This window comes from Kogia breviceps, chromosome 14, assembly GCF_026419965.1.
Source record: "Kogia breviceps isolate mKogBre1 chromosome 14, mKogBre1 haplotype 1, whole genome shotgun sequence".
NCBI classification, from domain to species: Eukaryota; Metazoa; Chordata; class Mammalia; order Artiodactyla; family Physeteridae; genus Kogia; species Kogia breviceps.
In genome coordinates this window covers 21380960-21406525 of record NC_081323.1, presented here as the reverse complement: position 1 = coordinate 21406525, position 25566 = coordinate 21380960, and the positions used below count along the sequence as shown (strand labels likewise).

At 53.1% G+C, this 25566-nt stretch overlaps 1 protein-coding gene and 1 long non-coding RNA gene across 2 annotated transcripts in view; both read left to right on the top strand.

The window, feature by feature from the left end:
- CTNNBL1 (catenin beta like 1) overlaps positions 1-7926 on the top strand; it is a 163884-nt gene extending 155958 nt beyond the window's left edge. The window contains exon 16 of the mRNA XM_067013505.1: positions 7754-7926. Within this exon, the coding sequence (XP_066869606.1) occupies positions 7754-7842 (89 nt within the window). The 3' untranslated portion in view covers positions 7843-7926. The remainder of the gene's footprint in view (positions 1-7753) is intronic.
- A 1783-nt stretch (positions 7927-9709) lies between these two features.
- LOC131740668 (uncharacterized) lies at positions 9710-25566 on the top strand. Its single transcript, XR_009330959.2, has 3 exons — positions 9710-9916; positions 15933-16009; positions 25361-25566. It is a non-coding gene; the product is annotated as an uncharacterized lncRNA (long non-coding RNA).

Genomic DNA, 25566 nt, shown 5'->3' with positions numbered 1-25566 from the left:
TTGATTTTAATTTTGTTTTTCAGCTTGGGTTGCTTCCTTTTTTTTTTTTTTTTTTTTTTTTTAACGTGCTAATTAGATGCAAGCTTTTTTCTCTGATTTTATGTCCTATATATTTCCTAAGTTTTGCTGGCAGGATGACAGCTGATGTATCCCTTGAGGTCTCAGGAAAACGCTGATGAGGCAAGCCCAGCAGGGGACTCTTCCCGTTATATTTCAGTCCCCTTTCTCACGATCTTCCTCCCTCCGTTTCTGTTGGGGGTGCCAAGAGAGCTGGGAATAATTGATGGCTCATTAAAGTCCCTTGGTTTGCAGACTGCTTACTCAGTGCTCCCAAAGTCCAGCTTTCCCTGAACTGGCAGCAGCTCTGGCCTGAGGCCTCTGGTGCCTGCCTAGGGGATGGTGGTCTCTGTGCCAGAGAAGGACCACGCGCTCTGAAAGGGCAGTGACAGTCGTCCTGGCTTTTACCTTCTGGTGCCTGGCCCACACCTGGCGCAGAGAAGGGGCTCAGCTAATGCTTATTGAGGGTACTGCTGAGGTGGTGCTTCAGGCTTCTTTGTGCTGTTCCAGAAATCCGGGACCACAGTAGCTAGAGTGGTCTCTCCCTAGCACGTCCTCTGTGCCAGGCTTTTTTTTGTTTGTTTGTTTTTTGTTTTTTGTTTCTGCGGTATGCGGGCCTCTCACTGTTGTGGCCTCTCCCGTTGCGGAGCACAGGCTCCGGACGCGCAGGCCTAGCGGCCATGGCTCACGGGCTTAGTTGCTCCGCGGCATGTGGGATCTTCCCGGACCAGGGCACGAACCCGTGTCTCCTGCATCGGCAGGCGGATTCTCAACCACTGCGCCACCAGGGAAGCCCTGTGCCAGGCTTTTAATGTATGTTCTCTGGTTCTCACGAAGGTCCTAAAAGCAGGATTACAGTCGCCATTTTGCAGATAAGGTAACCAAGACTTGTGGTTAAGGTTAAGGGATGTTACCCAAGTCACTATTAATGCTGGAAACTGGATCCAGACTCAGTCGGTCTTCCATCTGGCAGAAAGGAGAGCTCTAACTGTACCAATTGGCTGATACACTCCTACTGCATTTTAAGAAAGAAAATTCAGGGCATCCACCTTTACAGAGTACCCACTGGCATCACAGGGCACTAGGTGGGCTCCTTAGATGAGTGAGACACTTAGGAGGCCCTGTCCCCAGGGCAATTCAGTGCCATCACATGTGAAATAAATAAGCACAACACAAAGCAGATTGAAGTGAGTGCTAAGATATGGAGTGAGACTCAAGAAAGCACAGTTAATTCTGCTGGAGATTAAAAAGGAGCTTGAAGATCCAGAGAGGCTGCACAGAAGAGGAGGTGCTTGGGGTTGTTTTTTTTAATTGTGCTAAAATATGCATAGGAGTTACCATTTTAACCATTGCAGCTATCACCACCACCTGTCCATAGAACTTATTTTCATCTTGCAAAACTGAAACTCTGTACCCATGAAACACTTACTCCCCACTCCCTCCTCCCCCAGCCCCTGGCAACCACCCTGGTATATTCCGTTCCTGGGAGGTTGATGACGAAGTAAGGAGATGGCTTCCTGAAGCCTGTGAAGGGCCTCCATTTGCAGATGCAGGTGTACATTGAGTGGTCCTCTCCTTGGGTATGGAGTAGGAGCTGTGACCTGGGAGTACTTCTTAGTATAGATACCTGTGCCAAGGGTTAACATAGAAGCCTCTGGTGAGTCTCCTGAATGTTTTCGTCACTGGTGGAAGTTGTTGGAAGATCAGGTGGTGCTGGGCTGTTTGGCAGAGGAAAGCTTAGAGGATTACTGACTCAAAACTCTGTCACTGGTGGCGAAAAGACAGAGCCAAAGACTTCAGAATGCTTCCGGAGATTGGCTCCCGACCCTTTGATTTGCTTGTGTTCTTTATGCCTTGAAAGTCTTCTCTCAGAAGCTCATAAACATGTATTTCCATATTGATTTCAGCTCTTGGTAACCTGAGCTTTGCCTCTGTGGTTTGAAAGCTGCAGAAGCTGATAGGGTTTCTCTTCCGGTGACACGTTGATGTGTGTGACTTGCACCAGGCCATGGCTGCTATGGCCTCTAGGGTTGGGAGGCAGGAAAGGACCCCGGAGGGGCTGTTTAACCTTAGGCAGCCACTTGCCTTCTCCCTAAGCCACAGTGTCTATACGATGAGGGTAATCTGCCTCAAAAGGTTGCTGTGGGAATTAGATGAGGTGCTGCAGGTAAAGTGCCTACATGTTGGCATGTAATAAGTGCCTGATAATGGTAGCTACCGTCACCGTTGTGATTCGCATCCCAGCTCACGCAGGAATAAGCAGAACCGAGAGGCGCAGACCAGCGAGAGTTCTGGTTCTCTGTAACTTGGGCTAAGTTAGTAGATAACCGGTTTGAGCCTTCCTTTACTCCTCTGTAAGAAACAAACCGAAAGTGAATACTGCCCCAAGGAAGGCTGAGATTGAGATGCAGTTGGGGGCCTGGGACAGAATACTTGCTCAGTAAACGCAGGTTCCTTCCTTCCCTTCCTTGGCCTAATCCTTTCACCGGTGCTGGCAGGAAAGCCCATGGACCAGCACCTAGGCCATACTCCTCAGGGCCTGGTGGGGGTGGAAGGGGTAGGTGGTGCTTTTTCAAGCAGCTGAAAGGTCTGTGGGAAAATGGTCTATAGGGATGTGACCCTGTTAGCGCCGTAAGCAAAGGGTAAGTTTCCTTCTCCTCCTCCTTTGAGTAGGTTTCATTTTAATCGGATCCCTGATGAAGCTTATATCCCCAGTTGCAGCCCCAGCACAACATCCTCCTCCTACAGAAGTAACATTAGTCCCTCCACACTCATCCTTGTCGTTAAGGACTCTCTGTTAGACCTCAAGGATTTTACTTCCCCAGTTTCTATTTTGTGATTATTTCTATGTCTTCAAGGGTTTTCAGTGTAAAAATATTGGCGTTCCTCTTCTCCCCACTCACCCTTCCTCCTGCACTTTTTCAAGGGTGAGTGTTTAAGGCTTAAGGTCCAGGGATCTGAACCAGGCTTGTGAGCGCTGGTCCCAGTCTCTGTCCTCAAAGACAGTCCTTCCCCATCCGCCAGCCCAGGTGTCCCTCCCTCTTCCTCTTACCAAAACCAGAACAGCTTGTATTCCATGTCTGAATAGTAAACCTGCTGTCTAAAGTTTGCTTTAATATTTATGCTTTCAGCACTGCCGCCTGTTTTTGAGCTCCATCAAAGCTTTTATTGTAAGAGCATTTGAAAATGCTGGGGAAGTCGAGAAGGGAGTCTATGTGTACACTGTCTTTCTCACTCTCCAGCCCTACTCACAGTCTTCCTCTCTCCCCTCTCCCTCTCCCCGACCCTGAAGTTCTCCCTTCATCTAGCATCTTTCTTTTTTCCTTCTCCCTTTCTTACACACACACACACACACACACACACACACACACACACACACACACGCATGCGCGCGTGCGCACGCACACACACGGAGCAAAGAGGACTCTTTCCCAAGACCTCTGGGAGGAATCTGTTCAATATTTATAAACTGCTGCAGCAGCTTTAATAACCAGAGGTAGCTGGCACCACCAAGGTTTGCTCCAAATAGGGTTCTACTCTAGAAACAAAGAATGAATTGGGGTAAGGGGTGGAGGGTGAGAGGTGAAGTGCACAGTTGGTACTAGCTGCCACGGCCAGTGGGAGAGCACTCGGGGCTTGTCAGACCCGGTGGGCCTGGCCCTATGGCTGGCTCGCTGCAGGACCCTGGCCGGTCACCTGTCCATCCAGTTGCAGTACATTTCTGAGAGGCCTGCCAGCCCTGACACTCAGTGACCTGGCAGGAGGGAGCATGGCCCCAGCAGCCCACTCCACATCTGTTCTGGCTGCTGAGGCCCCTTTACTCCAGGACATTCCCTCCAGAGCCTTACCTTTTTTTTTTTTTTTTTAAACATCTTTATTGGAGTATAATTGCTTCACAATGGTGTGTTAGTTTCTGCTTTATAACAAAATGAATCAGCTATACATATACATATATCCCCATATCTCCTCTTGCATCTCCCTCTCACCCTCCCTATCCCACCCCTCTAGGTGGTCACAAAGCACTGAAGAGCCTTACCTTTTATGAGGACGTTGTAGCCAGATGCCCTGCCACGGCTGGGCTGCTTTGGAGATTTTTTTCCCCAAAGGATGGGGAACAGGCAGGGTAAGATAACTGCCTAGGTAAGAGGATGCCACTTTGGGGACCAGCTCCCCGGCCCCACTCGCATAGCTTTTGACGTGCCTTTTCCACTTCTGACACATGTTCTTGGTTTGAGTATCAGCTCCTCTACCATCCTAGACTTGGGCAGGTTGCTTCAGTTCTCTAATACGCCTCAGTTTCCTCATCTCTGTAAACAGAGATGGTGCTCTTTGCCTTATAGGATTGCTGCAAAGATTATATGAGACAATATAGATAAACGCCTGGCACGTAAACAATGTTCACCACATGTGAGGTCCCATTCCACTCTGTACAGGATAGCCCCTCTTCCAGATCCTACTAACTTCCTTCACAGCCCATCTCCAGAGAGCAGGTAATCTGACTGTTTCCTCCTTCCCCGCATGCGGAGCAACAGAGGAGACTTGTCCATTGGGTGGGTGCTCTGTGTACAGCGGTGGCATGTGTTTTTCTAAGGTCTTGGGAGGGGTGATTCAGCAGGGGATTGATACAGACTTTGGTCCTCCACTCTACGCATCCCTAGAAAGAGATTAGGTCCCTCCAGGGAAGTTGGCTTTACTTGGAAAAAAATCACTGCCCCAAAGGGTCAGACTGTTTCTCCACTTCCCTCTCTCCTGGGTCTGAGAATACATTAGGAGAACAAAGTGTTAGTTCAATCCATTAAGACTCTTGCTTTCAGACCATGCCTCTGAGGGTATTAAATGCTATAATGGTCACTTCTCTCTCTCCTGGGGCAGTGACTAGATCATTCACATGTGAGTAAGAGATACCACTTACATACAGCCCCTAGCCGTCTCCCGCAGCCCAGTTTCTGTTCTCCCATCACCCCCAGCTCTCCCTTTAAGGAGCCTTCATAGAAGGGATCACAGCTGTTTGCTGTTGGAGGTGATGGATGGGCCTAACAGAAGAGGATGATTTCCAGGGGGAGACACACAGCTGGCACATGTCTGAATCCCAAGTCCCGTTTTCCGGCACATGTCCAAAGTAATAAAGAGGACAGAGGAAAAATGAACAAGTGGTAGGGGCAAGGTATTGCTCCATCATGGTGGGGGATGGGAGGTAGGGGAGGGTTTGCAGGCTTTCTTCCCTTTCCCCACTCTTTGTCTGATTTGGATGAGCAGATGTTTTATTATGCAGAAGCCTCTTGCAAGAGAGTTTTCTATTGTTCCATCTCAGGCCACCCCAGGCAGGGAGCTGGGGGCAGACCCGCAGGCACTCATCCTGATCCACTGCCCTGAGAGCTTATTCACAGCACCAGACTGGTAGTTGGTTCTCAGCCAGGCTCTGCTGGGAATTTAAGCTGAAAGTAAGGCGAAAGCCCCTACCTTCATGAAGCTGTCAGTCTAGAGGGAGAGAGGGAACAAGTAGAGGATGATCTAGAAGTCAGGCCTGCGGTGGAGACAGAGGCCAGAGGACAGGAACAGGAGTCAGGGGTGAGCGGGCGGGGCTTCGCGGAGAAGGTGTCCTTGAAGGATGTGTGGTGTTTCCCCGAGAGATGTTGCTGGCCTGAGCAAAGCAGGCTCAGAGAGGGAACTAGCGTATCTTGAACATGTTATTATAGGTTCTTTACATGCATTTGCGGAGTGGGAGACCGAGCAAGGCCACCTAGGATTGTGAGTCAGAGTCAGGATACAAACACAGCCCACAATGTTGCACCATCTCCTGTCTGAGGGCGGGGGCAGGGCACAGTCAGCACGCAGAGGAGTTGGATCTCCGTCTCCCCTCCCGGTCCACTGTGCTCTGTGCACCTGCTCCTGGGCGTCACCGCAGGAAGCCCAGGGCCCCACTCACCACTCAGGCCCTGCACTCTCATCCCTAAGCTCCACACATCATTTCTGTGCCATATTGCACCCCTTCCCGCCTCCTAAAACCAGCTGACCACATAATCTGGGGCGGGGGAGGCCAGGACACTTTTGAGAATAAAATGGAGGTGTGTTAAGTACTCTTTGGGGATAACGGGAAACGGGACCATATGTTTACCCACCTTACAACTCTTTATGTTCTGTCATCAACATCATGTCCTGTATTCCCATGCTCCTTAGGCGTATTTCCTTTATCTTCCTGCTCTAACGAAAACTGCCTCTACCGGGGATGGGTCCTATCAAGTGGTACCTACTATTTCCCACATGCCTTTTACCACTGGAGACAGGGGAGGGGCCCTCCACACTCCTCCTGGGCGTCTCTAGACCATTCTTTCTCCCTCCCTCTTTCCAAAAAAACATCCATTTGTTTCAATCTCATGTCAGTGGACTGTACCCCAGCCCCACTCCTTGGTGGTGCCGACACCTGTTCCCCTTATTCCTTGGAGGAATTCTAAGCTCCCTGTCACGCTCTCCACTACCCTGTCGTATCTCTTAGCAACTTCACTATCCACATCTCTTTCTCTCACGCCCCATTTCCAGTCTCTCAGTAAATCCTGCTGGATCCACCTTCAGAATACATCTAAAATCTGAAGACTTCTCACCTCTACCATGACCTCCTTGGACCAAACCACCAATCAAACCACATCTCCTTCCTTCTGCCCTTGCCACCTTCAGGGTATCTTCCACACAGCAGCCAGAGTGAGCTGGTTAAAGTCAAATCATGTCATTCCTGTGCTTAAAACTCTCGTATAACTTCTCGTCTCAGGGGAAGTCCAAAGTCCTTACAGTGGCCCGATGGCACCTGTGCCCCGCCCCTCCCCGGCTCTGAGCTCCTTGCTCGCCTCGGAGGGCCCGGCATGCTCCGCTCTCAGCCCTGCTCTGCCGCCCCTCTGCCCCTCGCTCCCAGGTACTCCCCCCCACACCTGCTTCAGGTCTGTAATCAAATCCCCCCATCTCTGTGAGGGCCTCTGACAGCCACCCTATATATTTTATTTACCTTTCAGTTTGTCTCCCCCACTAGAAAGTAGGCTCCACAAGTGCAGAGATTTTCACCTGTCCTGTTTTGATCAGGACTTTATCCCCATTGCCTCAAATAGTGGTTCTCAAATGCGAGCAGCACCAGCGCTACCTGGAGGACTGGTTCACACAGGCTGCTGGGCCCCATGCTCAGAGCTTCCTAATGAGTAGGTCTGAATTGGACCCCCAAATCTACATTTCTTTTCTTTTGGCTGTGCCACGCAGCTTGTGAGATCTTAGTTCCCAGACCAGGGATTAAACCCAGGCCCCGGCAGTGAAAGTGCCGAGTCCTCACTACTGGACCGCCAGGAAAGTCCCCAGATCTGCATTTCTAACAAGTTCCTGCGTGATGTTACTGCTGTTGGTTGGGGTCCCCGCTCTGAGAACCACTGGGTCTGGGGCAGCACCTGCCCATAATAGCATCCACTGTGTGTGTTAAGTGAAGAAAGGCTGCAGCTCGGAGGGGAATGTGGGCAGGGACAGGGGAGTTGGGCCCTTTCCACCGTGGGCCTTGAATGCAAGATGAAGGGGTTTGCACACAACTGCCACCGGGGGTGCCACCGGAGGCATTAGAACAGCACGCACCCCACAGGAGCCGGGGTTCAGGGAGAGGTATGATGTGACCTGGCCACGAAGGACCCCCACGCCTGATTCATGCCTAACCCTGCCTTTGTCTCCCCAGAGTATGCGGAGAACATCGGGGACGGCCGGAGCCCCGAGTTCCGGGAGAGCGAGCAGCAGCGCATACTGGCCTTGCTGGAGAATTTCTAGCGGCCCCCGGCCCTGGGCCTCCCCGAGAGGCAGTTTTTACGGAGCTCGGTGTGACTGGTGGACAAATAAAAGCTAGTTTGGGTATTCCTGGGCTGGTGTTCTCTGTACCTTCTAACCTTTACCCAACACCTTTCCCAGCAGTGCTCACGGAACGCGTCTGAGGAAGCTTAGCGGTTGGCCTCCCCCTTCCAGAGCTACCTCTTCAGAGTAGACAGGGCTCCAAATGCAGCTGCATTGTTTACCAGCTCTGGCAGTTTGGATAAGTGACTTCACCTTCTTGAATCTCACTTCCTTCATCTGCAGAGTGGGGGTAATAATACCCATTTGGTGATTTCTTTTGTCCTTCCCTCACAGTCTGTGGCTTCAGAATTGCAGTCTCACCCCTTTTACAGGGACTGTGAGAAAGCTGGTCTCCTCCTCTACAGAAGTTAGCGGTCCTTTAGCGTGTTTTTATTCTGTCACAGAGAATAGAGTCCTCGTGAGTGAGGAGTGGGAGGACAACCGACTTAGAATGAAGTGTTTAGCCCAGGGTCAGCAGGTCAGCTGCGAGGGACACCGCATGCTCTGTGCTGTGCCCGTGGCCACCATTCAGTCAGAGCAGCTCTGGCTGCTCAGTGAGCCCCCAGGGACAGGGCTCCAGGCGGCCACTACCATCTGGCCAGAGTTGACATGCCAGGAGAAACGGTTCGCCATCCCAGGCAGCCCCCCGGGGGGCCTCGGAATAAGATGGCACCTGTATCACCCCAGATTGGGCTGGTGACGGAGCGGTGAGTGAGGCAGGCCCCACCCTCTCGGTGCTCATGTCCAGCCTGGTGGGAAGATGGATGGTGTGCCCGTTATTACCATGAGGTAAGCACTCCCCAGGGAGGCATCTTGAGCCTGCTCCAGGGCCCGTTACAGAATCAGAGTTGCCCTACAGTCACATTTTGGATTTAGTTTTGTATGTTTGTTTGTTTGTTTGTTTGTGCTAGGCAGGCCTCTCACTGTTGTGGCCTCTCCCGTTGCGGAACACAGGCTCTGGACGCGCAGGCTCAGCGGCCATGGCTCACGGGCCCAGCCGCTCCGCGGCATGTGGGATCTTCCCGGACCGGGGCACGAACCCGTGTCCCCTGCATCGGCAGGCGGACTCTCAACCACTGCGCCACCAGGGAAGCCCTAGTTATTTTTTAGTTTCACTTTTCTGTAATTATAATAGCAACCATGTATCAAACACCTGCTATATGCAGGTGTTTACGTCCGTTCTTTCTAACCTGCACAGCAGCCCTGCTGGCATCATTATCCCCAGTTTACTGAGGTCCCAGAGAGTACGTGACTTGTGCAAGGCCCTGGGACCAGTACGCACAGAGCCGGCATTCAAAGCGAGGTCTGACTCCACAGCCCGCGCTCTGCCCTTCCTTGAGCTGCCTCTGTTCAGGAGGCAATCACAGGTTCCTGACTGATACAGTCCACTTCAGTCTGTTCCACTGTCCATATGGGATTTAATGAATTCACAACGAATGTAACCTATAGAATCTTAAAATTTTTTATATTTATTCTTTATTGAAATATAGTTGATTTACGATGTTGTGTTAGTTTCTGCTGTACAGCAAAATGATTGTTCCCTGTGCTATACAGTCGGACCTTGTTCATCCATCCTATATATAATAGTTGGCTTCTGCTAATCCCCAGCTCCCAATCCATCCTTCCCCCACCCCTCCTCCCCCTCGGCAACCACAAGTCTGTCCTCTATGTCTGTGAGTCTGTTTCTGTTTCATAAATAAGTTCAGAATCTTAAATTTTTTGAACTAAGGTTTGTACTTAGATCATTAGTCCTTCAGCTTTATTTTCTTTTTAAATTTTGTTTTTACCCAGGTAATGCTTGTACATGGTACAGAAGTTCAAATTTTAACAATAGGTATGCAGAGAGGAGTCTCCCTTCCCATCTCCCACCCGCCCCCGGCCTCCCTATCCCCAGAAGCAACTGCTGTCACCTGATTATCCATCCAGAGAAGTTCTGTCCAGCAGTTTTCCAGCTGTGTTCTACCTGAGCCCCGGGCTTCCCACAAGTGCATCAGAAGCCAACATAGAAGAGAAGGTGGGTAGGGCTCCAGGCCACTGACCCCCTCAACTACAGTCCCCCCACTTTGCCCTGCTTCCTATGTTAGACTGCCTCCTGAGAGTTTGTTTTTCCAATAAGTCCCTGTACTAAAAGCAAGTTTGAACTCACACCTTCACTTCCAAATGAGGATGAGGTCCCCTTTTCCATCAGTTTTGTGATGGGAGGGTTTGGGGGGAATGTGAGGTACAATCCCTTAGGATTCAGAAAGAGTGTACGGTTCCAGGGGTTGGGAGACCAAGGAGACGGGATGAGGAGAAATCTCTAAACTCAGCTAACTTTAACAACCCGCCACTCAAGGCTAAGAAAAGCTTTAAGAACAAGGGAAAGATCCTCATCATTAACCTTGCTCACCCTTAGGCTCGAGGGGTGTGGTCCTACCTCTTGCGTCTGCTCATGGCTGAGATTCTGCCCCACCAAGCAGCCCCACCCCTCCAGGAGGACTTCTTGGGCTCAAATAAAGGCCCCATTTGCCCTGTGGTTCTGAACACGACTTCTGTGTCCACCACTCGTGGGCTTCCCAAGCTCTCCCCTTCAAACAAATCTCCTTCGTGTCCATCCTTTTGTCTGTAGCTGAGTCCAGGACCTGGCACCCCAGCCAGGCGGTATTCCTTTTCCTATCTACACATGGCAATAAAATAGCCTTTCAGCACTATTAGCCAGAATTTCTTCATGAGGGAAATGAGGATTTCATTTTCCTCTTCCTTTGCAGCTTGCTGCTCTGCTCATGGTGTTCGGCCTGAATTCAGCAGCGTCAAGATGGGCCGTGTCTAATTTAGAGAGATTTGCATGCAGGCTGCATTCCTTCTTTATCTGGGGGAAATGCATCGTCAGGGAAGCTGGAAGGCAACCTTCAGTCACCCTCACAGCAGCACCAGTGCCCAGGTGGCATCTCCTGCCATTACCAAGAGCGTCAATTTAGTGTCAACAGGGAGACGAGACTCGCTTTCCTAAAGGCAAAAACTTCTTGATTAGATTTTCTTACTCCACAGTAGAGATAAAAGTGGAGCCACATTTTTCAATCTCTTGCTCCCTGGTACACATGGAAAGTGGTTGGTATCACAGAGGTGGGCCTTCGTTATCTGCCGAGAAAATGGCAAGCGCTCCTCCAGTCACCTTTCCCTTGATAAGGTAACACACACCCTTGGCATAAACTTCAGAAGGTACATAAGGAGATTCAGTGCATAAGTCTCCCCGCCAGCTGCGTCTCCGGCCCACCCAGGCCCCTCCCCAGAAGCAGCCAGTGCTAATGAGCTGAAGTATCCTTTCAGAGGCAGTCTTCAGTGTCCTCAAGTGAATAAAATATAGTCAACACAAATGGTGGCATCTCCCAGTCTCCGGTCTGCACCTTGCTTTTCACTCTACATCTACCTAACGCAGAGTCCCCCCTACTCCTTTGATAGCTGAGCTCCATTGTAGAGCGGTACCATAATTCAGTGAACCCCGTTAATGGACGTTTAGGTTGTCTTCGATCTTTGGCTGTTACAATGCTGCAGTGAACATCCTTGTATAGAACGTCATTTCACACGTGTGCGTTTAAATTCCCAAGCAGAATTGCTAAGTAAGAGGGGACGTGCAATTTTCACCGTGATGCATATTGTCACGTTGCCATCCTTCCATCAGTGGTGTATGTGAGGGCTGCCCCACACCCTCCGTGGCCGTGTTAGCCGTGTTCATCTCTGCCTCTCTGATCAGGGAATGGAGTTTACTGTCTTAATTTGCATTTCTCTTATGAGTGAAGTCATTCAGTGTTTCGGAAGAATGGATTTATTGAGTGTGTGCCACATTAGCTGATACTCATTGAAGCTCTTGCTATGAGCTCGTCAAATTAGCACATTTAACCCTCGTTCGTGAGGTGTAGGTACTTTTATTATCAATCCATTTCACAGATGAGGAAAGCAGATCGAGAGGTGTCAGTGGCTTACAAAGTGACAGAGCTGGGAGGGGAACAGCAAAGTGGTTTCAGAGCCCTCACTCTTGACCCCAGAGCTGCACTGTCCCCCAAGTACGTGGCAGAGAAGGGGCTCCGCCCTATCTCACTGGAAGCAGAAGCCCCAGAGAAGCAGCCAGATCAGCCTCATGACTGAAGCCCCCAGCGGCCCTGCAGGGTCCCTGCTTTCTCCCTGCGTCTCTCATGCCACATCTGAGCAGTGGCTGCAACACTCACCTGCGTGAGGGCCCCGGGGCCAGGCTCCCTGGCTGCTCTTCCCTGGAAGAAGGTTAGGCTTTCCCACCGCAGCAGCAGCGAGGAGGAGAAGCCACTTTCAAGCACGCTTGGAGCGAGACTCCTTGCCCGCCTTTCGCGTCATCCCCTCCTCTGCCCACCCACCAGCTCACACCCCTCACCCAGCACCTCCCTGCTCCTCGCTCCGCGTCCCACGTTGCCTCCTTCCAGTCACCTCCCGGGAGACGTTTGCTGAGCACCCACTCTGTGCCAGGCCCCATGCTGGGCTCTGGAACCGCGCCCCCCAGATTGAAAGGCAGTGTGAACCACCCCCACGGTAGGCGAACAGGGTGTCACAAGAGAGCGACGATGGGCTTCAACAGAGGTGAGGGTCAGAGAGGGGCCCCCAAACCTAGCAGGAGAGATTGGGAGAGACGGGACCCGGCACCATAACCGTGTCTTGAGTGACTTTCACGGAGGCCTTAGGATGGCCGTGAGTCTCCACACCCGAGAGGTATCACTAGAAAGTCATCCGAGGCAGAGGGAACCGCGCAGGCAGAGGAATGGAGCCGTGACAATGCAGGGGGCCTTTGGAGCTGAGGGGGTTTTCACAGTTACCTCACTGGATAGGCGCTGGCTACCCTGAGGTCAGCGAGCCCAGGGCTGAGTGAGCTTCTGGCTGTGGCAGAACCTGACAGAACCACATACGTGGTGATTTCCTGGGAGTTCGGGGGTCACGTTTGTCCAGAGTCACAGCTTGTTCCAGTTAAATCTCCACAGTCCCTGAGTGATGAAGAAACAGATTCCATTGGTTGGTGATGAAGCCTCCATTCTGACCCCTCAAGCAAGATCCGGCCTCGCAGGTCATGCAGAAAGTGCCCAGGACCCAGATACACTGATATTAGCTGAGCAAGGAGCAAGGCCACCACCCCTAAGGCAGCGGGAAGGCTGCAGGAGGCTTCCCACAGCCCCTGGGAAGAGGCTCTGCTCTAAAGCCCTAGAGAGCAGCTGGGGAAGAGCCACCAGAGGCGGATCTTCAGAAACCAGGCCGTGGTCTGGCCACAGCTGAGGAAGGTTCCAGCCCGGATCCAGCCCCTGAGGCTTCAGCAAGCCCGCCCATCCAGGAAACACCCAGATGCAGGAGGGCAGGGGACCAGGGGCAGGACCCCCCAGCCCACCCTCTGTGAGACATGAGCCTTACCCTCTCGGAAATCTTGGCTCTCCTTCATCTGGGAACTGAGAGGGTCTCTGAGGGCCCAGCCCGGGGAACTCCACACCTGTGACCAGCTCATGGTGCCTGGGAGTTCATCACCCACCTCCCCTGCACAATTTACTGGACACCCACCAGAGCTGGAAACAAAACAGACATTGTTCCTGCTCTCCAGGGGCTCTCATGTCCTCGTCCTTGTGGGACAGACTGAAGGACAATAAACAAGTAAACAAATGCGTAGAGTGATTACTGTCAAGGAGCAAACTCAGTGCAAAGTGATAGAGACTAGTTCATGGGGGACTCTGAGGATGGGTGGTCTGGGAAGTCCTCTTCGATGAGGTGCCTTTGAGCTACGCTCTGAATGATGTCAAGGAGCTGGGCAGCCCAAGAGCTGAGGGAAGAGGGTTCTAAGCAAAAGCACAGGTGCAAAGGTCCTGAGGCAGAGAGAGAGCACCGTCATTCTCCGGAAAATAGCCAAAAGAAGCCACTGTGGCCCCATGTGTGAGGCAGGGCTGGTGGAGGATAAGGCCAGAGAGGGGGGCAGGGGCCAGATCTTGCCGGGCCTGGAGGGCCACGGAGGGGTTTTGAGCATGGAAGGGATGTGATCTGGTTTTGAAAAGATCCCTTTGACCGCTTGATGGAGCTCACACTGCGGAGCCCAGCATGGAAGCAGGAGACCCAAGAAGAGGAGATACTGGCGCTTCAGACTGGGAAGAGGTAGTGGGTTAGAGACAGGGGGTTAGGGATGTGGCTGAGGCAGAGCCAGCCTGTCACTCTATAGGGAGGGGCCCCCTGCCCTGTGGAAGCTTCCCCCAACACTGAGGACTGGGAGCAAGTTCACGGGCCCGGCAGGAGTCGGGTGGGACCGGCAGAGGGCAGCTCAGTAATAAATATCTTTAATGAATAAATAGAAGTGCTTTTAGGGCTGACGGAGTCATATTTCCAGCTGCCATAAAATTTCATCAGAAGCAGGCACTGCAGGGAGAGAGGAATGGCTGCAATCAACGTGCCCACCCACCCTCAGGCCCTGCCTCCACTCTGAGCTGACACAGCCCCACGCCATGGAGAATCCAGACCCAGACCCCTCTCCCCAGGCCTTCCTGGGGCCCAGGAGAGTCTGGTCCTTCCCTGCGCCAGCCCCACAGCTTGAACAGGCAAGAGGGAGCAGTGGGCAGGGACATGTGTCTCGCCATTAAAATCCAGGGGCTTCACTCTCCTTAGCTGGGAAATGGGCACAAAAATTCCGGCCCCCACTTTTCCCCCCTCCCCTGGACACGAGGACTTTACTCTCCCCTCATCTAAAGCAGATTAGGTGGGTTTCAGAGGAAGCAGTAATCAACACTGTTGAACTCCTGGAACGACAGAGCTGGGGGGAAGCACAACTTGGGGTCAGATGTTTTACAAATGAGAGAACAGAGGCCCCAAGAAAGTAGGTGACTGTCCTAAAATCACACAGGATCTGCAGATCCAGCCATCCAAAATTACCCTACTGTCAGCTCCATTATAGAGCCAACTAAATGCCTGCCTCCTCGAATCCTCCCCACATTCATGTGATGTGGAGACTATTGTTATACCATTTTGCAGATGAGAACACTGAGGCCCAGAGAAAGCTAAGGTCCAGGTCACCCCTTCACTTAGAGACAGCCAGATGAGAGTCCAGTTCTCCAGCCTCTCACCGCAGGCTTTTTCTGCTTTATTCAAGCGTGGTAGGGCTGAGATTGTTTTCTTGAGGCCTTTGAAGGACTGGGGTGGAAATTTTGCTGAGTGCCTACTACATGCCGGGTAGTCTCTGAACTGAAGGCCACTGTCCCCAGCACCTTGCTGCACCCCTGTAGCATCCTCCAAGGTACCACGCTCACCTCCATTTTACAAATAAGAAAAGGAAGTACAGAGAGATCAAGGAATTTGCCCAAGGTCACACAACCGTGTCACTGATGCTGACCATGGCTGCCAGCACTCAAACAACTGGAGATCCTCAGGCCCCTCCTTTGGCCCCAATGCCACCCTCCCCCAGCCAGTGGGTGTAAGGCCAGGAAGCCTGGCCAAATGAACAGACCCAGCTGGCAGCCTGCCTGGGCCTGTGGTTATCAGTTAAGCTCATTAAGTGGCCATGGCAGGACATGGCCTGTGCCAGCTGCCTTCCCCCCTACCCCCAACCTTGCTCCAGCCCTCTTGGGGTCAAGGCCTGAGGACAGGTTCTTGCTTTTAGCAGCTGCAGGCAAAAGTCTCTCTGTAATTGGGAAAGATTAAAAGATGCACAAACAAGCTTTCACCAGGCTGGCCTCGTGGACCCACACGGGCAGTGAACACAGGGCATGGATGCTGGAGACAGGCTACCTGGGTTCAAATCTAATCCTGCTTCTCCCCAGCTGTGTGACCCTGGGTGAGTCACTTCACCTGCCTAACTCAGTTTCCTCATCTATAAAATGGGGCGATCATGCTATACAATACTACTCACTGTCTAGACCAGCAACAAGCTGATACACAGGAAGTGCTTGAGCACCTATAATGTGCTGATCAGTGGTCATATCATCCTCCCTGATATCCTTATCTTATTGGGTGTTCTTGTTCACCTTCCCCACTGGACTGGGAGCTGATTCATCTTTGTTTATACCTTCCAGAATGAAGGAGAAAACCCATGAGGACATCAATCCATCCATCAGCGAACACCCAAGCCAAGGTCCTTTAGGAACAAAGGGTGAGCAATGTATTTTATACAAGTGCTTTTTGTCTTGGCTGCTTTGGGTCTTCATTGCTGCTTGTAGACTTTCTCTAGTTGCGGCGAGCAGGGGCTACTCTTTATTGCCTTGCATGAGCTTCTCCTTGCAGTGGCTTCTCTTGTTGTGGAGCACGGGCTCTAGGTGCATAGGCTTCAGAAGTTGTGGCTCGCAGGCTCTAGAGCACAGGCTCAGTAGTAGTGGCACATGGGCTTGTTCGCTCCACGACATGTGGGATCTTCCTGGACCGGGGCTCGAACCCGTGTCCCCTGCATTGGCAGACGGATTCTTTATTTTTTTTTGAATTTTATTTTATTTATTTTTTTATACAGCATGTTCTTATTAGTTATTTATTTTATACATACTGGTGTATATATGTCAATCCCAGTCTCCCAATTCATCCCACCGCCACCACCCGCTGCTTCCCCCCTTGGTGTCCATACGTTTGTTCTCTACATCTGTGTCTCTATTTCTGTCCTGCAAACAGGTTCATCTGTACCATTTTTCTAGGTTGGCAGGCGGATTCTTAACCACTGCGCCACCAGGGAAGTCCCAGCAGGTGCTCTTTAAGGGGTTGGGGAATTGAACCGAAGTGCCATGGGTGGGCCTGAGCTACTGTCCAGCCACTGCTTACAGCCCGCACTGATGTCCCCGACCCCAGACCCTTGTCCACGCCCTTCCTTCTCTGTTACCGGCCCCACTTCCCACTTCCCCAAACCCCTGTTGACCCTACTCATTCTTTGAGACTGGCTCCCTATCTGGGAAGCAGGAGCACAAGTCCTGCCCTCGGGGGGCTCCCAGCCTCACGGGAGAGATAGAGGCAGATATAACCCCCATCAGCCAGAGCATGGTAAGCAGAGGTGCCGAGAACCCCACACACTCTGCCCTCAGCCCTGAGGCCCCCCAGCTCCCCTTCCACCCCCTCTCTGCCCTCCCCAGACCCCCAGTGAGCTTTCCCTGAGCCCACTTCTCCCCACCTGCCCTATGAGCTGACTGAGGGTGGGAGCCGCGTTTCATCCATTTCTGCTCTGCTGTGCCCAGCGCAGGGCCTGCCACCCACGTGGTGCTCCTGCAACATTTCCTCAGCAAATACGTTCCGAGCACTTACTCTGTGCCGGACCCTGTGGGAATAGAGAACAAACAAGGCAGACATGCTCCTTTCCCTGCTGCCTTCCAAGCAGGGGAGACAGAAGTAAACAAGCAAGAGATAAACCAGCAAGGCAGCCTGAGGTGGCACTTAGGAGCTATAAAGAAAATAAAAGAGTGACTGGAAGGAAGGGTAGCTACTCTGGACTGGATGGTCAGCCTTTCTGAGGAGGTAATGTTGGAGTTGAGACAGGACTGCTGAACAGAGCAGCTGCCAGGGGAAATTGGGAATAAGATTCTAGACAGAGGAAATAGCAAGCGCAAAGACCCTGGGGCAGGAGTGTGGTTTACCTATTGAGGAACGGCCAGATGTGCCATGAGAATGAGGAGGAGAGCGGAAGGAGATGAGTTTGCAGAACGGGGCTGGGGCCAGACCGTACGGGGCCTTGTCAGCCACAGTAAGGAGTTTGGATTGTCTCCCACATGCAATGGGAAGCCATCGGAGGACTTTACGCAGAGATGAGAAATGTGTGGAATACGATGACTGAGTCAAGGAGGAAGGTGGGGGGATGGGTGAGGGGAGGGAGGATGAGAGGATGAATGATGGAGTGAAGGGTGGAGACTGAGATTCTGGCCGCCTGCGTGGAGGAAACGCCACCGTGTGGGACAGGATCTGTTCCGCTCCTGTCCTCTGTGTCCCTCTGGCCCACTGTCTGGAGGGGCTGGCACCCAGCCTGGGCTCACAGTGGTCAGAGTGGCAGTCACAAATGCGTCCTGAGTCAGGGTGGGAAGCAGTGGGAACATCTGAACTGAATTATGTCTGGGAAGGTCCCCGCCACTTCCTGGAGGAGGCTGCTCTGGCCCAGGAATAAAAGGGAGAGTGGAATTTCCGCAGGTAAGAAGACAGGAGGGGCTTCCAGGAACAGAAATGAGCAGGCAGAGGTGGGGAGGCAGGAAAGAGTCCAGCTCTGAGCTGGGGGCCTTACAGACCCAGTTAATTGTCACCACAGCCCTGTGAAGGGCAAGCTGCTGCCCCCGTTTTATAGATGGGAAAATCAAGTGTCAGAAAGAGGAATAGGCTGGACGGTCACAGGCTATTGCGGGTGAGAGCTGAGACTTGAACTCAAAGCCCAAGAAGGGTTAATAAAATACATCCCCACATTCTTGTGGGAAATGGGGATTCTACCTGGAAAGCAAGTGGGGAGTAGGGGGAGGATACTGTCAAAGACCCACAAAAACACTTGTGGGCAAGCAGAGTAGCTCCTTCTCCCTGGGGCATCACGGAGGGCATCGTGGAGGAGGTGGCATCTGAGTTCAACTGTGAAGGGTGGAGAATTGGGTGGAGAGGAGGGAGCGGGGCAGGAGGGGAGAGGTTGCCGAGGGAAGAGCGTGGCAAAGGCCCAGAGGGGGGAAGCGTGTTGGAGGAAGTGTGCCCGCTCCAGGGTGGCCAGAGCGTGTGTTAGCGGAAGGAGCGTGCAGGGAGGAGGGCGGGGCATTAGTAGAGACAGTGACAGGGAGGCGGGCAGGAGCCAGATTAGGAATGCTCCAATGCCAAGGCCAAGCGTTTGTACTCTTTTCAGAAGGCCCAGAGGGGCCCTGGAAGTGTTCTGAACCAGAGAGAGACAGGTCACATACGTATATGAGTCCGAAAGACGCTCCGGTTTTGCACATAATGGATAGAAAGGGGTAGGTCAGGAGGCTGTGAGAGCCGGGCAGCGGCTGGTCCTGCTGTCTAGACAAGCGTGCTGGTGGCTTCAGCCAGGGCCGTGACCTTGAGGATGGAGAGGAGGAGACGTATCTGAGAGCTATCATGGAGTTCTAGCGGGCCGGGCTCGGTCAGGGAGAAGGGGGCTGAGAGCAGAGGTGGGTCCCCTCTGGGGGTCGGATAGTGCTGTCACCTCCCTGGCCAGAGACTAAAGCCGTTCATTAATGCATGTATCCATCTTTCCAACCATCCATCCACACACCCGCCCACTTACCCTTCCTGCCATCCAGTAGGTATCAGTCCCCTCTCTGGGAGGATTCCTCTATGTTTTGCGGGGTGGAGCGGGGCATGAGATGCCTGGACCAGTCCCCAGCTCTCTGGAGCACTTCGTGGTCTAACAGGAGACCATCGTGACAAGCAATGGTCACAACCCAGTGTGCCGAGCATGGGTGAAAAGGGAGACAAAGTTGGAAAAAGGGGGTTGGGCGGGAGAGAAGAGGAGGAGGGAGGTTCAGTGCAGCCCAGCTCCACTTTGGGACAGTGGGTCTGCAATGTCATTGTCCCAGACAAAGGACAGTACATTATTAGTATTATTAATTATCATCAATCTAATTAAATAGCAATTACAATTAAGAACACAGCGATAAAAATGCCACCTTGGATTTAAATGCCTCTTCTCCTCCGGCATCCGAGTGAGTGATGCTCCACGAACTCAGCCCACCCTCCACTGTGGCACCACCTCTTGTATCTCACCTTGTATCTCAAAGTCCCCGCTGAGGGGTCACAGAGTCTGACTTCCCTCGTTTTTTTTGGTTTTTTTGTTTTTTGTTTTTTTTTGCGGTACGCGGGCCTCTCACTGTTGTGGCCTCTCCCGTTGCGGAGCACAGGCTCCGGACATGCAGGCCCAGAGGCCATGGCTCACGGGCCCAGCCACTCCGCGGCACGTGGGATCTTCCCAGACCGGGGCACGAACCTGCGTCCTCTGTATCGGCAGGCGGACTCTCAACCACTGCGCCACCAGGGAAGCCACCCCCTCGTTTTACAGATGGGCAAACTGAGGTCCAGGGACAGGAAGTGACAGGCACCGGGGTCGCCCACAAATCTGTGGCTAAGGTGAACTTAAGCCAAGAGGCCCCATTCTTGCTGCTTCCCAACTCACCCCATCCCTAATAGCATTGTTTTTTCTGGGAAAAACAGCTGTCAGAGGCAGCCATCCTGTTACTGATTAAACAAGGCAAATTCTATAGGAGCAGAATCAGAGACACCCCTGGACACCTACTTACATGGCCTTTGAAACGAGGAACACGGGCAGGGAATAGAAATATGAACAAACAGTGCAGGGAGACAGCTGAGGTGCCCTCTCCGTCACCCGAAGCCATCATATCCCTGAGGCTTCCAGACAGGATGCATCTCCCAGTCCTTGAATAGGATGCCTGCTCCCCAGGAAGGGGCTCCCCAGCCGGGGTTCACACACACACATACCCCCCAAAGACAAAGAGACAAACTGGAGCTTGTGCACGCTGGACTGGAGTCGTTCCCCCTCTCAGAGCTTCCTCCAGAGCCCCACGGACAACTGGTGTCAGTTCAGGTCTCCAGCCAGAGCCATCGGGGCCGGGTGAGATTGGGCAGAGCTGGGCTGGAGCCCACACTGGCCTGGCCCCAGAGCTCTGACCTAGACAGGACCCAGGGCTCTGTCTGGATGCTGCCCCAGGCGCATTGCCCCTCGTCTGGCCAACCCCCCAAGAGGGCTGTCCCAGGAGGTTTTATCCTGTCAGTAGTGTTAGGTGCAGGGGGCTGGGCTTTGCTGAGATCCTGCAGTTACATATTGGGCAGGACGGTGAGCACGTGAGGGCAGAACATCGGTCTAATTCCATTTCTGCATCCCCCACATCGACAGGCACCAAGGCAAATACTAACAAACGGGTGAATTCAAAGTTCATTCCACCATATTTGTTGAGCTTTGTGTTCCTGCTGGGCTCTGGGGAGATAGAAAGGAACAAAACAAGCCTCTCTACTCTTTTTTTTTTTTTTTTTTTTTTTCCCACACAGCATGTGGGATCTTAGTTCCTCAACCAGGGACCGAATCTGTGCCTCCTGCAGTAGAAGCACAGAGTCTTAACCACTGGACCACCAGGGAAGCCCAAAGATCCCTGCTCTTAAGGAACTCATGAGTGGAAGGAGACAGGCACAGAGCAAGCTAAACCAATCAAAAGAAGAAGAATGAAATGATATAATTTCAGATAGAAATAGGTGAGATGAAGAAAATAAGGTAATGAGGTAAAGAGCAAATAAGAGGGACTTCCCTGGTGGCATAGTGGTTAAGAATCTGCTTGCCAATGCAGGGGACACGGGTTCGAGCCCTGGTCCAGGAAGATCCCACATGCCGTGGAGCAACTAAGCCCGTGCGCCACAACTACCGAGCCTGCGCTCTCGAGCCCGTGAGCCCTAACTACTGAGCCCACGAGCCACAACTACTGAAGCCTGCATGCCTAGAGCCCGTGTTCTGCAGCAAGAGAAGCCACCGCAGTGAGAAGTCCATGCACCGCAAGGAAGAGTAGCCCGCACTCGCCACAACTAGAGAAAGTCTGCGTGCAGCAACGAAGACCCAATGCAGCCAAAAATAAATAAATAAATTTTTTTAAAATAAAGAGCAAATTAGAGGGTGTGTTGTATGGGAGTGGCGAGGTTCTACTTGAGATAAGATGGTTCTGGAGGGGCTTTCTTTCTTTTTTTTTTTTTTTGCGGTACGCCAGCCTCTCACTGCTGTGGCCTCTCACGTTGCGGAGCACAGGCTCCAGACGTGCAGGCTCAGCGGCCATGGCTCACGGACCCAGCCACTCCGCGGCATGTGGGATCTTCCCGGACCAGGGCACGAACCCGTGTCCCCTGCATCGGCAGGCAGACTCTCAACCACTGCGCCACCAGGGAAGCCCTGGAGGGCCTTTCATAGGAGGTGATGTTCCAGCTGAGACGTGAAAGGTGAGCAGGGCAGTCAAGGGCAGAGCTGGAGGAATGTTCCAGGCAGAGAGGACAGCGAGTGTGAACAGAATGAATCCATGAGTGGGTGTACATGTGAATGAGGAGGAGGGGGTCTCCTGTGAGAAGACAGGCTGGGAGCCAGGGCCAAGCAGGTGTCCCCCTATCGGCCCCCGCACCCTCGATGGCTCACAGGCCCCTCCGAGAGTCCCGCGTATCGGCCTGGTGCACCGTCAGGGGGTCCTACCTCCGCCTTGCATCTCCCGCAGCCCCCGTGAGAGGCCTCCTGCAAGGTGACTTGCTCATTGGTTACTGTTAGTATTATTGGTGCACCATTAATAATCATCAACCCTCAACTGCCTCCCTGTTTTTTTTTTTCTGGCTGTGCCATGTGGCCTGTGGGATCTTAGTTCCCCGATCAGGGATTGAACCCGGGCCCCAGCAGCAAAAGCACCGAGTCCTAACCACTGGACCGCCAGGGAATTCCCTACTTTCCACCTTAACGTAGGTCAAAGGGCCTAAGTCACTGGGCTGTCTGAGTCTCAGGTCCCCCATTCCAGGGTTCGGCCTCTTCCAGGCCAGGCTCTCCCAGGGCTCTGACTCTGGCCTTCATATCGTGTGACCTAGAACAGGTTACCGGTCCCCCTTAGCCTCCCTTTCCTCCTTGAACACAGAGAGGGGGGCAGTACCCGCACCCCCTCTACCACATTGCTTCCCACCCATCACCCAGCTGCTCGTTGAGTCCACACCCACATCAACCCTGCAAGATAGAGATAAGACTGTTACCTTGACCGCCTGCTTTAGATGTGGAAGCGGGGCCTAGGAGGGGCCCTGTGGCTTGGCCGGAGTCACACAGCCAGCAAGTGATGCAGTGGGCTTAAAACTCAGGCCCTGGCTGAGATTAGACAGCAGTGATGTTTCCCCACAAATGTCCCTATCCCTGTGGTTATATTGTGGTTATGTAAGAATATGTCTTTGTTTTAGAAAATGCACACTGAAATTTGGAGGTAATGGCATATCACATACCATGCTTGCAACTTTTCTGTAAGTTGGAGATTAGTTCAAATTTTTAAACATTTAAAACATCCAAAATATAGAAACGAAAACCAAACAGACAAGGCCCGTGTTCCTTCCACCCTGAGCTCGGTGTCCAGGCACGGCTGGCCAGGCTGCCACCAGCAAGTTGGGTGATGTGACTTTACCCCTCACTTTGCAAACCTGGAAACAGAAGCTCAGAGTTGTCCAGTCATTTGCTGAGGCCACACAGCCAGTGAGGGGCAGGATGATTGCCCATGGGGCGCTCCCCACCTAGTGGGGCAGAAAAACCAGAGAGAGGGGGAACCCAAGGGTGGGGAGGGCAGGTGGCGGCTGGCGATTTGCGGCTGTGGGCCCCAGCAGGAAAGCCCTCTGGGGGATGAGGGGCTGGTGCTGAATGCCAGGCTGCTGGGGGCTAGGGCACTGGTCCAAGTGGTACCCCTGCCCCTGCCTTGTAGACCCCTTACTGGGCTCCCACCCCGGTCGAGGGCTGATTGATCCTCCACCTCCCTGGAGCTGGTCCCACGTCTGCACCTTGAGCTGCTGCATGTTTTCTTGTCTCTGATTGTAAACAGATTTGACTAAAGAGGTAAATTAGAAGTTAATTAGAGAGAACATGATTGATGAGGCAGTTTGCCGTGATTGGGAGGCGTGGAAATGTTGGGCCTCCCTGCACGGAGGCGACGGGAGAGGGTGGTGGTGGAAAAAAGTCACAGGCCCATGGATCTGGAGGGGGCACCCAGCGTGGTGAGGGGCCCACTCAAGGCTGCCCTTTCTCCTAGGCTCCAGGGTCAAGGCCAGGGCCCCCTGGGCACGAGGGCCCAGGTGAGCACTCCATGAGACCCTATAAACGGGGCCCAGGCCCTTGCTGGGCTTGGAACGAAGCAGCTAGTTTGTCCTGTGAACGGCCAGAAGTTGCATCCTTGGCATGCAGGCTGCGCTGGGGAAGATGCTGGCACTTACCAAACACTTACATGGCTCCAGGCCCTGTGCAGCTTCTCAAAACCTTGCAAGGTCAAGGCTGTATCTCCGGTCACACAGCTAATAAGGACAGAGCTGAGACTGACCTCTAGAGTCTGTGTCTTTCCCAATTCCAGGCTGTGTGCCTGGTCATGTGTCCAACTGCCCAGGAAGTGCTAGGGGTCTTTCCCCACAGCGCCCCTGCTTTCATACCTCCAGCAATGGTGAGCTCACTTCCTCACGAGGCAGCCGGTCCAGCAGCAGGACAGCTCTGACTGTGGGAACATTTGTCTTTACGTGGACCTGGTCAAACTCCCTCCAGTCCCACCTCCGGGCCCCAGCTCGGCCACTTGCCCGCTTCCTTCGTAACCCCCTGCTACCCTCCACGTTAAAGGTCACCTCACCCAACTGCCTCATTCTTCTGGGGAAACTGAGGCGCAGAGAGGGAGCAAAACCCCGGAGTGACACAGAGATGGGGAGTCAGTGCAGGGCCCGGGCTCCCCTGTGGCTGCAATACTGCCCCCCATCCCGTGCCCCACATCTTTTGTTCCCCAGGCTGAAGATGCAGCTCTTTATTTATTTATCCATTATTTCCCTCGCTCATTCAATCAGCGAGATTCACCGAGGCCCCCCCTACGTGCTAAGCTCAGAGAATATGAGTGAGGAGAGTCAGGCTGGTCCCTTGGGGTGCTCAAGCCCAGCTGAGGGTGGCAGGGCTACAAAGGAGAGAGGTGAGGGGCTAAGGAGAGGCCTCCAGAGGGACCGCGGGCCCCTCCAGGAAGTCGCTCTAGAGCCGAGCTCTGCGAGAGGTGTGACAGTGCTCCTGGCAGAGGGAACTGTGGTGGGAGGGGGCAGGGTACATTCTAGAAACTGCCAGAAGGCCAAGTGGCTGGAAGTGAGAGTGAGGGGGAGCCAGTGCGAGGCGAGGCCCCAGAAGGAAAGCTGTTTGGATTTTTTTCTAAGTGTGAGAAGCATTTAGAGTTTTAAGTAGGGGAGGTTCATCAGGAGATGTTCACTCCGGGGAGGGGTGGGGCAGGGGGCTTGGGGTTGGATCCCATCTCAGGGACAGGGTAGGTGGATGGATGGGGGCCACTTACTGAGATGGGAAGCCCAGATGAGGGCCAGACTGGAGGGGAAAGATAGAACTTCGGGTGGGGATGGGGCATGTGGGGTTTGAAGAGCCATACAAGAGGAGACAGACTCTAGGCAGGGGAATACCGGAGTGAGGGCTGACCAGAACCAGAGCCAGACTTGAGTCCCCCAGAGGCTGATGAACTCACCCAGGTGAGAATATGTGGTCTGCAGGCCCGCCCAGTCCTGACAGCCCCTTCCCTGCCAGTGAGTCAGTGTCCCTCTTAAAAGGGGTGGGAGGGTTGGGGGAGGGCTGGGGGAGACCAAAGCTGGACAGAGCAGGGCAGGCCATCCCTTCCCTTGTTCTAGGCTGTACCCTCCTGTCAAGGCTACCAGTGGCCATGTGGCCTGGTCGCTGGCCTCACCCTACTGGTGTCAGTGGAGCTGGAAGCCTCCCGAGGGCCTTGAGGCCTGACTGTCAGCTTTCCTCACTCCTCAGACTCCTCCAGACCCGAGCTGAGCCCATCTGGAGAACGTCCACTGAACCAGACCAGCGACACGGGAAGTCAGGCCTCACAGCTACCTTTCCTGAGCCTGAGCCACCATCCACCAGGTGCTGCAGTGAGTGATGGGTGTTTAGCTAGACAACGATCCTATGTGCTAAGCTCGGTTTTTATTCCCATTTTACAGATGAGGAAACAGAGG